The sequence below is a fragment of the Colobus angolensis genome, unplaced genomic scaffold (assembly GCF_000951035.1).
Source record: "Colobus angolensis palliatus isolate OR3802 unplaced genomic scaffold, Cang.pa_1.0 Scaffold7, whole genome shotgun sequence".
In the NCBI taxonomy this organism is placed as follows: domain Eukaryota; kingdom Metazoa; phylum Chordata; class Mammalia; order Primates; family Cercopithecidae; genus Colobus; species Colobus angolensis.
Genome location: NW_012120709.1, coordinates 7,006,355 through 7,020,666, shown reverse-complemented (window position 1 = coordinate 7,020,666; position 14,312 = coordinate 7,006,355). Strand labels below are relative to the sequence as shown.

At 40.1% G+C, this 14,312-nt stretch overlaps 1 protein-coding gene across 1 annotated transcript in view; it reads right to left on the bottom strand.

The window, feature by feature from the left end:
• The window catches only part of ARHGAP42 (Rho GTPase activating protein 42), a 312,517-nt gene extending 298,211 nt beyond the window's left edge, over nt 1–14,306 (bottom strand). The window contains exon 1 of the mRNA XM_011926606.1: nt 14,140–14,306. Coding sequence (XP_011781996.1) covers nt 14,140–14,293 — 154 coding nt within the window. The 5' untranslated portion in view covers nt 14,294–14,306. The remainder of the gene's footprint in view (nt 1–14,139) is intronic.
• Between the last annotated feature and the right edge of the window lie 6 nt (nt 14,307–14,312).

Here is a 14,312-nt window from a genome sequence, read left to right as displayed (position 1 = left end):
AAAACACCATGTCAAAAAAAAAAAAAAAGACAGAACACAAAATATCCTAGGCACCTAGATGTTTCTATTCAAATTGAAAGACTAATTAAAATACAGGCAAACCTCATTTTATTGCACTTTGCAGATATTTTTTACAAACTGAAGGTTTTTTACAACACTGCATCGAGCAAGCCTATTGATACCACTTTGCCAAAAGCATGTGCTCGTTTCCTGTCTCCATCACATTTTGGCGATTCTCACAATATTACAATTTCTTCATTACTGCTACATCTTTAGGATGACCTGTGACCAGTGCTCTTTGATGTTACCATTGTAACTGTTTTGGGATGCCATGAACAGTGTCTGTATAAGCCGGTGAATCTAGTCAATAAATGTTGTGTGTGTTTTAACTGTTCCACCAATCAGGCAGTCCTCCATCTCTGTTTTTCTTTTTGTACCTCCCTATTCTCTGAGACACAACAATATTAAAATTAGGCCAACTAATAACCCTACAATGGCCTCCAAGTATTCAAGTGAAAGGAAGAGTTGCATGTCCCTTACTTTATTATTTTTTAATTTTTATGTACTATATTATTATTATTATTATTTTGAGACAGGGTCTTGCCATGTTGACCAGGCAGGTCTCAATCTCCTGAGCTCAAGCAATCTGCCCACCTTGGCCTCCCAAAGTGCTGGGATTACAGGTGCAAGCCACCGTGCCCGGTCATCACTCACTTTAAAGATAAAATGATCAAACTTCACGAGGGAGGCACCACAAAAGCCAAGACAGTCTGAAAGCTAGGTCTCTGTTGTCAGTCAAGTTATTAATGCAAAGGAAAAGTTCTTGAAGGAAATTAAAAGTGCTACTCCATTTCTCCTAGTTCCATGAGATAGGAAAAAAAAAAGATGCCACTTCAGTGAACACACAAATGATAAGAAAGCAAAACAGCCTTATTGTTGATATGGAGAAAGTCTGAGTGATCTGTAGAGAAGATCAAACCAGCCACAATATTGCATTAAGCTAGCCTCATCCAGACCAAGGTCCTAACTCTCTTCAATACTATGATTTCTATAAGAGAGGTGAGGAAGCTGCAGAGGTTGAAGCAAGCAGAGGTTGGTTCAAGAGGTACAAGAAAAGAAGCCATCCCCATATGATAAATGAGCAAGGTGAAACAGCAAGTGCTGATGTAGAAGCTGCAGCAAGCTCTCCAGAAGATATAGCTAAGAGCATGGATGAAGGTGGCTACAATAAAGAGACTTTCAATGCGGTCATGAAGCCACCTTCTATTGGAAGAAGATGCCTGTAGGACTTTCCTAGCTACAGAGGAGAAATCAACACTTGGCTTCAAAGCTTCGGGCTGACTCTCCTGTCAGGTGCCCAAGCAGCTGGTGACACTGAGTTGAAGCCAATGCTCATTTACCATTCTGAAAATCCTAGGGTCCTTAAGAAGCATGCTAAATCCACTCTTCCCATGCACTAGAAATGGAACAAAGCCATGACAATACCTCTGTTGACTGAATATTTTAATCCACTGTGTGGTGAGAGGCCTATTGCTCAGGAAAAAAAAAAAAAAGTTCATTTTAAAATATTACTGCTCACTGACAATGTACCTGGTCACCCAAGAGCTAAGATGGGGATGTACAAAAAGATTAATATTGCTTTCATGCCAACGAACACAATATCCATTCTGTAGCCCATGGATCAAGAAGCAATTTCAACTTTCTAATCCTATGATTTAAGAGATACATTTTGTACGGCTATAGCCACCATAGAGAGCAATTCCTCTGATGGATCTCAGCAAAGTACATTGAAAACCTTCTGGAAAGGATTCACCATTCTAAATATCATTGAGAACATTTGTAATTCATGAGAGGAGGTCAAAATATCAATAGAAGTCTGGAAAAAGTTGATTTTACCACTTATGTATGACTTGAAGGGGTTGAAGACTTCAGTGGAGGAAGCAAGTGCAGATGTAATGGCAATAGCAAGAGAAGTGGCATTAGCAGTAGAGCCTAAAGATGTGACCGAATTGCTGCAATCTCATGATCAAACTTGAACAAATGAAGAGCTGCTTCTTACAGATGAGCAAAGAAATTGGTTTCTCCATGTGGAATCAACTGCTGGTGAAGATGCTGTGAACATTGTTGAAATGACAGCAAAGGATTTAGAATATTATATAAACTTGAAAAAAGCAGAATCAGAGTTTGAGAGGATAGATTCCAATTTTGAAAGAAGTTCTACTGTGGGTAAAATGTTATCAAACAGCATTTCATAGTATAGAGAAATCTTTTGCACAAGGAAGAGTCAATCTATGGGACAAACCCCGCTGCTGTCTTATTTTAAGAAATTGCTACAGGAACTCCAGCCTTCACCAACCACCACCCTGATCAGTCAGCAGCTGTGAACATCCAGGAAAGACCCTTCACCAACAAAAAAGATTATGACTTGCTGAAGGCTCTGATGATTGTTAGCATTTTTCAACAATAAAGTATCTTGTAATTAAGGTTTGCACATTTTTTAGACACAATGCTATTGCATATTTAATAGACTATGTATAGTGTAAACATAAGCTTTACATACACTGGGAAACCAAAAAATGTACATAGCTCCCTGTATTGTGATATTCACTTTATTGTAGCCGTTTGCAACGAAACCTGCAATATCTCTGACATCTGCCTGTATAATAAACAGAGACACACAGGAAGAATGACATGTGGCAGCAGAGGCAGAGACTGGAGTGATGCATCTACAAGCCAAGAATACCCTGGATGGCTGGCAACCACCAGAAGCCAGAAAGGGCAAGGAAGGGTCCTCCCACAGAGACCTCAGACAGAGCAAGGCACTGCCGGCACTTTTATTTCGAATTTCTAACCTCAAGAATTATAAGAGAATCACCAAGCACGGGGTGGCTCACACCTGTAATCCCAGCACTTTGTGAGTCCAAGGCAGGTGGATCACCTGAGGTCAGGAGTTAAGAGACCAGCCTGGCCAACATGGTGAAACCCCATATGTACTAAAAATACAAAAATTAGCTGGGCATGGTGGCGCACCCCTGTAATCCCAGCTGCTCGGGAGGCTGAGGCAGGAGAATCGCTTGAACCCTGGAGGCAAAGGTTGCAGTGAGCCGGGATCACGCTATATATGTATGAATAAACTTCTGTTTTAAGCTAAGAAAAAAAATCATTAATCTCTCTATATATAAACTAAATATATTAATGCAGAGAGAGAAAATCAAATTTGAAATATTTTTGATATAGAATTATAGGGCTAACAAAATGGATGGGGTGAAAAATGGGAAGAGTTACAAGGACTCAGTGTTTCCTGAGAAGATTACCAGATACATGATGTTATAACTGAACAAAAAGGAATACAAAGAGAGCAAGCTGGAGGAAAAGAAAAACTTATTTTTTGACAGATTGAGTCTGATTTGCCTAAAGCACATTGGCATCAGGGTTGTTATATCTCCTAGGCTGGTAAAAAATCAGGCCCAAAGTTTAGGAAAATTAGGTCAGGGCTGGAACCCCGGGAGCTGATGTTATCACACAAGGAAAGCAAACAGTCAAAGAGCTGAGAAGGCACCACCAACATTTAAGAGAAAGAAAGAAGAAATAAAATGAAAATGGAAGAGGAGCTCTGCAACATCACAGACTGAGAAACAAGTTCAGTGATGGAGCTGGAACTACAAGAAGTAATAACTTTAGCAAAAGTCACCCCTAAGGAAAACCAGAATCGCTTTTAAAAACTCCCTCCTTAGCTCATATGTCAACATCATTATTTCATGGTACACAGCGTTCCCAAATCTCCCGCAAACAGTGTGCCTCTAAAAAAGTCACCTCGATTATCTCTAAAGTCGACGATTTTTAAAGAGAATGTTCTTCCTTAAGTTTTCCACAACCAACTAAAAAAAAAAAAAAAAAAAAAAAGACCTTTTTTTTTTTCAGACAGAATTTCACTCTTGTTGCCCAGGCTAGAGTACAATGGTGTGATTTCAGCTCACTGCAACTTCCTCCTCCCGGGTTCAAGCGAGTCTCCTGCCTCAGCCTTCCCTTCCCCAGTAGCTGGAATTACAGGCATGCGCCACCACGCCGGGCTAATTTTGTATTTTTAGTAGAGATGGGGTTTCTCCATTTTGGAAAATGACCTTTTTTTTAAGACAGGGTCTCGCTCTGTGGCCCAGGCTGGAGTACAGTGACGTGATCATGGCTCACTGCAGCACTGACCTCCTGGGCTCAAGTGATCCCCTTGCCTCAGCCTCCCAAGTAGCTGGGACTACAGGTGCATACCACCACACCAAGATAATTTTCTTTTTTTTCTATAGGGACAGGTCTCACTGTGTTGCCCAGACCAGTCTTGAACTCCTGGCCTCAAATGATCCTCCCACCTCAGCTGCCCGAAGTAATGGGATTACAACCAACTTTTAAAACAGTTGGAAGGTTGGGTGTGGTGGCTCGTGCCGGTAATCCCAACACTTTGGGAGGCTGAGGTAGGAGGATGGGCTTGAGGCTAGGAGTTGGAGACAAGCCAAGACAGCATAGCAAGACCCTATCTCTACAAATAATTTATTTTTAATTAAAAAATGTTTTAAAATAAATTAACAAAACAGTTGGAAGGCTAGTCTTAGAGTCTTTTGATTCTCTAGTATTACAGAGTAACTTTTTCATAGAAGGAAGAGAAAGTCTAATACAAGTTCCAGAACCATAATGTGTAAATTGTTTTCACAACTGACTTGAATTTGCTTCCCCTTGCTATCCACTCCCACCTTCACCCCTTTTGGGCCCTATCTTTCATTCAGACATTTTAAGGAATAAGGAAATTAAATAAATGAAGAAGACAAAATTCTCACAACAGCGAACTAAACCAATTTACATAGCTCTCATTTGAAAGGGATAATACACTACACAGAATACTTATTTCTATTAGTGCCTTATCACTCCCGTCCACACACAGACAAAGACCAGTCTTCCAAATTAAATCATCACTTTTCCTGTATATAAAAGAGAAAACTGAACCTGGGCCTTTCATTTGGATAAGCTCCAGTATATATTTACACATGAGGGAACACTATTTGGCATGTCTTTCATAGAGCAGCAGGCAATATGGCTTTTTAGATTTCCATGAGGAAATATCACAGAAATTCCACTACTGATGAATGCGCCTAACTTCCAAATAAAGGGATGTCATTCCATGTCTACCTACTTTTTTCCAGAGTAAAGCCAAGATTCAGGGATAGTACTATTATTAATCTAACAAGTTTATATACAGGCAGCAGTTTTCCAATTTTTTTTTACATATTACCTGACATTGACAACTTCCTAGGATGGTTCCCCATTCTTAACAAAATAGAAGATCCTCTCCAGTATACCCAGAGATGATCACCAAGTCAGATGAACCAACATTTTAGAATATCCTGTTTGGCATTTTAAAAACACCTTTAAAAATTAAGACTTTTTGAGATGAGTGCAGTGGCATGTTCTTATAGTTCCAGTTCCACAGGAGGCTCAGGTGAGAGAACTGATTGAGGCCAGGAGTTTGAGGCAGTAGTGCACTACGATCTTGCCTCTGAATAGCCACTGCACTCCAGCCTGGGAAACACAGCACGACCCTGTCTCTAAAAATTAAAATTAAATTAAAAATTAGGGGGCCGGGCACAGTGACTCACACCTGTAATCTCAGCACTTTGGGAGGCTGAGGTGGGTGGATCATACGAGGTCAGGAGTTCCAGACCAGCTTGACCAACATGGTGAAACCCCATCTCTACTAAAAAGACAAAAAATTAGCTGGGTGTGGTGGTGCACGCCTCTAATCCCAGCTATTCAGGAGGCTAAGACAGGGGGATTGCTTGAACCCAGGAGGTGGAGGTTGTAGTCAGCCAAGATCACGCCATTGCACTCCAGCCTGGGTGACAAGAGAGAAACTCTGCTTCAAAAAAAATAAAATAAAATAAAATAAAATAAAAATAGACTTTTACCAAAGAATCTAAAAATTAGAACTGAAAATCTGTCATAATTGATTTTACATAAAATAATCTACAAAGTGTTATTAGTTGTTTTTTTTTTTTGTGGTTTTTTTGACACAGGGTCTTGCTCTGTTGTCCAGGCTAAAGTGGAGTGGCACGATCATGGTTCACTGCATCCTCAACCTCCTGATCTTCAATCGATCTTTCCACCTCAGCCTCCCAAGGAGCTGGGACTACAGGCACACATCACCATACCAGTTAATTTTTTTGTATACTTTGTTGAGATGGGTTTTCATCATGTTGCCCAGGCTGGTCTCCAACTCGAACTCAAACAATCCATCTGCCTCGGCCTCCCAAAGCACTGGGATTACAGCTGTGAGCCATCACGCCCAGCCACTATCAGCTTTATCCTAGCTTTTCCCCACTATATTCCACGTAAAAATTAAATTAGAAGAATTATTTTCAAAATCCTAGAAAATTCAGGCTTATTTTTCCTCTTTTATGTGTTCCCATGTCTGCAAAAAGGAAAAAGGTTGGGACAACTGACAGATTATTAGCTACTATAAGGTACCTTACTATTCCACACTTCACATTCCTTACACACAGTGTTCTATCCGTGTTCCACCAAAACATTTTCTTTAGTATTATAACTGGATTCTTGATAACAGAATCAGAATACTGCAGATATAAAGAATGGAGTACTCTGATTAACCAAATATTCTGGTTAAATGAATCCTAGAGGCCAGGTGTGGTGGCTCACCCCTGTAATCCCAGCACTTTGGGAGGCCGAGGAGGGTGGACTGCCTGAGGTCAGGAGTTTGAGACCAGCCTGGCCAACATGGTGAAACCTTATCTCTACTAAAAATACAAAAAATTAGCTGTGCGTGATAACGGCCGCCTATCATCTCAGCTCCTTGGGAGGCTGAGGCAGGAGAATCGCTTGAAACCAGGAGGTGGAGGTTGCAGTGAGTCAAGATCTCGCTATTGCATTCCAGCCTGAGCATCAAGAGCAAATGAATCACAGAGAGAAGAATCTACCTTACCAGAAATATCCACTGATGTTTAAATGCCAAAGACAAAATAATTAAAATAATTACATTTCCATTGACTGTCCTGGTATCATCCTGCCTCTTTTCCTTTGCTTCAAGGGCCATTAAAGTGAGCAAATGTTATATAAGTTGCTATACTTATACAAAAACCAGCCATTATAACTCAGAATATGGCAGCTGTAAAACATGGAGCACAGGCCCTGTGCCTTACAGATCCAGGTACTCAGCAAGTGTTTTTATTATTTACTATTTCTTTTTGAGACAGAGTCTCACTCTGTCACCCAGGCTGGAGTGCAATGGCGCGATCTCTGCTCACTGCAACCTCTGCCTCCTGGGTTCAAGTTATTCTACTGCCTCAGCCTCCTGAGTAGCTGTGACTACAAGTGTGCACCACCATGCCCGGCTAATTTTTTTGTATTTTTAGTAGGGACAGAGTTTCACCATGTTGTCCAGGCGGGTCTCAAATTCCTGACCTCAAGTGATCCACCCACCTCAGCCTCCCAAAGTGCTGGGATTACAGCTGTGAGCCACCGCGTCTGACCTCAGCACGTGATTTTAATTTTCAGGATGAAAGTCAGCAAGAAGCAGCCCACGGTTGATGAGACCTGAACCACTGGAGATGCACCATAAGGATTATCAGATGCTGGGCAGAGATTCAGCAGGCTAGAGGAAAAGGAAGACCGGAAGAGCTGCAAGGTGAAATTGGTGGGTGGCAGGGAGAGCTGCAGGGAGGCTGGCACCTGCCTAGAAGGCTGAAATGAGCAGAAATTACCATTTATACCGCAGAGATGGCTGGGCCCGAAAAGGTGGCAATCACAGCTCTGGCAAGAAATCAATATTCATGAAAGTGACTTAAGACTAAATAACCCCCCTTTCCTGCAACCTTTCTTATCTATCTGAAATACACATTTCAGTGTTGCATATCATTTACTTAATGCAGCTTAATCTCCTCATTTTAAAATATTAGGATATTATTTCTGTTTATGAATCTAGAGAAAAGATTTGCCACTCTCCATATACACATTAATAAAAACTGCACTTGACACCAAAGCAGTCCCGGCCAGGTGCTATGGATCACGCCTGTAATCCCAGCATTCTGGGAGGCCGAGGTGGGTGGATCACTTAAGGTCAGGAGTTTGAGACCCGCCTGGCCAACATGGTGAAACCGCATCTCTACTAAAAATACAAAAAAATAGCCAGGAGTGGTGGCACTTGCCTGTAATCCCAGTTACTTGGGAGGCTGAGACAAGACCTGCTTGAACCAGGAAGGCAGAGGTTGCAGCAAGCCAAGATCACTCCACTGCACTCTGGCCTGGCGACAGAGCGAGACTCCATCAAAAAATAAAAAAATAAAAAAAAAAAGAAACCAATCCTAATGTAAGCTTTATCATTTTCATCTTATATAATCTGAATAATTCTTAAACACCATCACTAACACAATCAGCACTGTACTCTAAGAAATGTTAATAAATGAATGGAGACTTGCTAAATCAGCTCTTCAATGACTTAAAGTATAGTGGTTACCTGAGTTTCCTGCACTATGAAAGTACCTTGATCATAACTGTAATAGGCAGTGCAAAAGGCAGTTATTGCTAAGCCAGTCTCCACTAGACAGGAACTGTTTTTTATTCCAACAGTAACCCATTCTCTGAACTAACCCAGAAGAAGCCTTTAATTACAACCGGCTGAAAAAAGAAATCTAGGAGAAATAAAGATACTGTTAAAGGGCACCTATTAAGCTCATGGAGATCATGAGAAGAGAGGTAAGATGGAAGTAAATAGCCAGCCCAATTTAATTTCACTCTAATGAGTGCCAAGGCTCACATTTAAATTAACACAAGTATAACTGCTTTTACTTGCAACAGGTCTCTGGAAACAGAACCTTAAAGCACCACATTCCTAATCTACTGGTTCCTAAAATTAATTACAGCTCATCTGAAAGATGCAATTACGTCTGCTCATTTAACTTAAATTCTAATGATTATAAGAAGTAAGTGAATGGCTGAAGTAATTACACCTCCACACCTCTGATTAGGCTGCCCAACTACACAAGCAAACAACCTTAGTGGAATAAGGAATTCTTGCCAAATAAACAGGAATCTACGATGAGTTCCACTTTTTTTAAAAAAAAAAAAAACCTACGTGCAAATTTAAATAACTAAAAAGAACCTAAAACAATGGCAGCTCTTACGAAAAAGCTAAAGGATGACCAAGTAAACAGGGCAGTAACTATGGGAAGCCTCCAATTTTGTCAGCTTGCCTTTTTCCCCCCTTTTAATCTTTCCTTGTGCCACCAAAAATTCTAGTAGCAAAGTGGGCCCAGAACACACGCACAAAATCAAAGCTGGCTTAAAAAGTAAAACACTGAGTGAAAAAAGTCTAAGCTGAGTTAGTGAAACACAGAAAATGAAAGGCAGAGGTACCTCGTCTTGTCTAAGACATTTCCACCTGCTGTTTGCACTTAGGGTTTTCCTTTACTAAAAACACCTACTTAATTCCCAAATCAAAAATATATCATAGCAGTGTATCTCAAACTAAGGTCTGTGGACATTCAGGGTAGACACCTTTAAGAAACTGCGCTCTCCTCTGGCTAATGCCTTAATTGACTGCACTGTCCACATCATCAACATAATCGGTGCCATGTTCATTTGGGTCACGGATCACTAGTGCCAGGAACAAATGCTACCAGAACAAAGGCAATATGACCGAGTAATAAACAAATAAAGCTTCTGATGGAAGGAAGGCCATCATCAGGGCAAGAAGATTCTCAAGAACTGCAGGTTGCAACTGGGAAAAGTAGTGAGAAAATGAATCACCAACAACACACCAGATATTATCAGCAACCTCTGAGAAGAAAATTAGCTTCAGCACAATAACATCATCCATTAGATTAACTAAATGTTGCTGACAAGTTTTGTATTGGTTTCGCAATATTGTTTTTATTTACTTTGTAAACTGATTTTCTTTTAAGATTGCATGAATGTTATAAGCATAGAATTATAGTTCCATGCTTGTGTATATTTAATTATCACAAGAAATAATTAAATGTATACAAGAGTCCTTTATCTTTTTTTTCCTTTGATCAATACTAAACATACAAGTTTAGAAACCTTTTCCAAAAACCAGACCAAATAGCAGGCCAGTTCCAGCTTAAGGGAACTAGAAGAAGACTGAAAGAAGACAGAAAGGACAGTCAAGATGCTGCAGGCTAGGGTGGAGAAGGAAAGATGATAATGCTCTCCCCACACAATCAATTCAACTCAATGAGTATAACTCTTGCTGTTTATTTCTTTTTTAATTTTTCATTGACAAATAAAAGTGGTATGTATTTATGGTGTACAATATGTTTTAATAGACCTAACATGATGTTATATATATTTCACATATTGTAGAATGGCTACCTCATGCTAATATGATCATTACCCCATAAACTTATCACTTTTGTGTCTGTGGTTAGAACACTTAAAATCTTGTGGCGCTGGGTGTGATGGCTCATGCCTGTAATTTCAGCACTTTGGGAGGTGGAGGCAGGCAGACCGCTTGAACCCAGGGGTTTGATGAGACCAGCTCGGACAACACGGTATAAACCTTGACTCTACAAAAAATATCAAAAATGAGCCTGGCCTGGTAGTGCATTCCTATGGTCCCAGCTACTGGGGAGGCTGAGGTGGGAGGATCACCTAAGCCTGGGAGGGAGAGGCTGCAGTGAGCCATGTTTGCACCACTGCACTCCGGCCTGGATGACGGAGTGACCCTGTCTCAAAAACATAAATAAATTAAAATCTCCTTGCTAATCAAGTTTCCATTCTGTCTATTTCTGTCTATTCTCTTTTTGTCTCTTTTTGGGGGTCTGTGTATTCTTACAAGGAGAAAGCTCATTTTACTTAAAGATGACTCTTTGAATTCAAAAGTATAAAGACAAGAAAAAGTAAAGGGTAAATTATATAAAAAATCAATTTTGAAATGTTTCTTTGAATGTAATTCCTAAAAGGAAAAAAAGTTAATAAGCAAAAGTAACCGACTCTTTCACAGCTCAAATTTTAAGACTGACACCTGTTAAAAGGATACAGTTCAAAGAATTACATTTGATGAAAAGGGTAGAGATGTTCAATCATGCACCATTAACTAAAACTATTCACCAGTAAGAATATTTTCAAACATCACTCACAAAATATCTGTATGGCGTATAACAAAATGAGCAAACAATCCTAATGGTAAGATTGTTATAGATTTTCCGCACTTCACAGGAAAGTTAGGACTAAGAGAGGTTAACTTATTTGCCAACTATCACACTGTACTTGATGACACCAAAATTCAAATCTAAGTCTAGGTCAATACATTTAATACACTTAATTAACTATTATCCTTTTTCTCCAAGTGGACATGAATCTGAAACATAATAATAGATGTTTAAACACACGTTAAGTATCTTATATGTATTATTTAAAATTGAAATCATCCAGTCCAATCGAAATCTTCTAGTTCAATTTAAAGGAGCCTTCCAAATAGTCTACTGAAGAAATTACAACTTGAACCACAGAGCAAGGAGCATGTGTGACTTATTGGAACGGTCAGGTGTGTGTTAACTAAGAGAGTGCAAGCCAAAACTCTCACGGGAAAAGTTAACAACAGGGATAAAAATAATATAATATGCTTAGATACCTTTCATTGATGATTGTCTGCTAAACAAGGTTACATTAAGAATGCATTAATTATTAACAAAAATAACAGTGCAGCGCTTAAAAAAAAAAACTGAAATGGATAATGGATACATCTATTGAAATAGTCTGTATAAAGTTAGGGAAGGTGAAGTCCTCACCAGGCAGGCAAGAAAAACAGAAAGGACAGACTGGGGGAAGAAGAGCTCCCTCAGTGGAGTGGGCAGACTCATGGTACAGGGAGGCTCCCACAGTGGAATGGGCAGCCCCATGGTACTCTGCCAGGGGACATGTCTGGGCTAGTGGTCAGGGCAGGGGCAGCCAGTGATAGAACCAAGCAGGCCTCGAATCCTTTTGACACACTCCTCCTATCCAAGCAGCTGCAGCCCAGCCTCAGAGCATCCTCCCCAACAGACAAAAGGTGGCTTGGTAGGAAAAAAATCAGTGCTATAGTGTGACTTCAAGGGTTCCTTTGCTCCAAAATCCCTCCTATTTGGCAGCTGCTGTTAGGAATTATTTTACCAAGGAATAAAATATTTTCCTTTTCACAATGAAAGAAGTAATAATCAAATGTTAGTTACAGCAATACACTCTCACCACAAACTTAAGAATCCCAGAAAGACAACAGGTTGTATATTTAAGTACATAAGCCAAATTAAGATGCAGGGCCTGTATCTTCAAAGAGCCTACACTCCCAAGATTTCTTCACTTATGAATGGAAGAACAAACCTATAATGATGGGAATCACCCGACTTTTACAAAGCTAGATTCAACCATCATAATAAAGTATGTAATGTCACTCGTAATATAATGTGCCTGTCAGAGCATTTATCGAAGGTATGTAAGTATTTTCAACTCCTAAAACACTAAAGTTTATCTCAAGCAGAGCGGGGAGAAAAATGTAGAACATCTGGCACCTCCAACAAGAATTGGCTTGGCATTTGGCACTCTGAGATGCAGCTCTTTTTGAAGAGGCATCATGCTGTCTTAGATGCAAAGAGGTTAGTCCCGTGAGACTTTAACCAGGATTTACAAGCCAGAGGAAGGGCAGTTCACATTAGTGTTTATGCAGGGTGACAAGAATTGCAGAGAAACTATATTTTTCACAAATCACAGTAAATGCCATTATCAGTAGTAGCCTCGAATTCAGAAATTCAGTGAATATGGGCATAAAATATATTATCTTTACCTTGGTTAAGTAACACAAGTGGTTAAGTAAATGTTTTAACATTTGGGATGGTTAAAATAAAAGATATTTTGGAGCACACGAATTTCAAGACATCTTGCTAAGCTCCCTCCTTACTGCTAACACGTGTTTCAAAATATAGATCTGATGCTAGCATGGTCTCAGTTTCAGGTACACACGTCCCTACCATGTTGTTATACAAAGATGACGCCCCCATATATGTCCTGGGGATTACTAGATCACCCAAAGGTCTCTCTACCTTTTTAAAGTATCTCATTCACCCAGCTTTAAGTGACCAGAGATTCCAGGGCTTCATTTCAGTAGTTAAAACATCCAGAAGCCTCTATTAAGATGCAAATACTTTTCACAGGCTCCTTTGAAGATGGAAAAAAAAAGGAAAACAAATAAATAATTTTTTTTTTTAAAGATGCAGATACCTCCTGGGAAAGGTAACAAGCCATATCATGTAGCTGTGCTCAATTCTCTGTAAGAGAAACTCCTGAGTTTCAGATACTCTTAGGTCTTAGTAATTGAAAGCAAAGATCCAGAGGATAAAAGAAGGAGGCAGGAAAATTTGGTCAGGAGGTGTATGGGAAAGGAGGTGGAAGAAGCCCTATATTATAGACTATAACAGGCTTTATATTCTATAGATTTTCAAAAGTTCTGATTGGCCTTTAACCCCTGAACTTTCATCCCAATGACACACCCAACACCCACACAATGCAAACCAAAACTAAGACGCACAGAAAACTTGCAGAGTTAAAATGCACCGGTGCCATGCTGTCTTCGATTATCTTACAAAATGGCAAAACTGCAAATGTACGTTTTTTAAAAAGCCAACTCAATGACTGTGTCCAATGAAGAGCTACTGATGTACGGGAGAAATTAATAACTTTCTTTGAATATCACTAAACTAGTCTAATTTTATCCTTAAGACAAACTCTTGATTACCCCCTTAAGGGCTTTTTTAGTTCAAACTATTAATAGACACAACAATGTTTTTTAAAAAATTTAAAGTCCCCAACATCTTTCTAGGAGCATTACACAACAAGATGGCTTTGAACGACTTTCCTCAGGCTATATTCCAGTGTCCTGTAGAGAACTTTCCCTTCCCTGTAGATGTGTAAGTAAATAAGTCAAGAACACCTAAGAACAAACTTTGTTGGCCACCAGCAGGGGAGCTCTTCAGCTTTTGTCCCCAAATCCATTCAAACAAAAGAAGCTCCGATTCTTCCAACCCACCCTTTGGACCCGCACCCCGCGGGGACTCTCTGGATCCGGGTGCCCACTCCCCCGCCAGCCCTACTTACTCCTCAGTGCCCCGATGAGCAGAGAGCCGTCCTTAATGAGCTCCTTGATGAACTTGTTGGTTCGCTCCAGCTCAATCTCGTGACACTGCAAGCGCTCCCTGAAATCCGGGCTGTCCAAGTAGGAATCGCTGAACTCCAGAGTGGGCAGCCCCATGGCACAGGCGCTGCCAGCG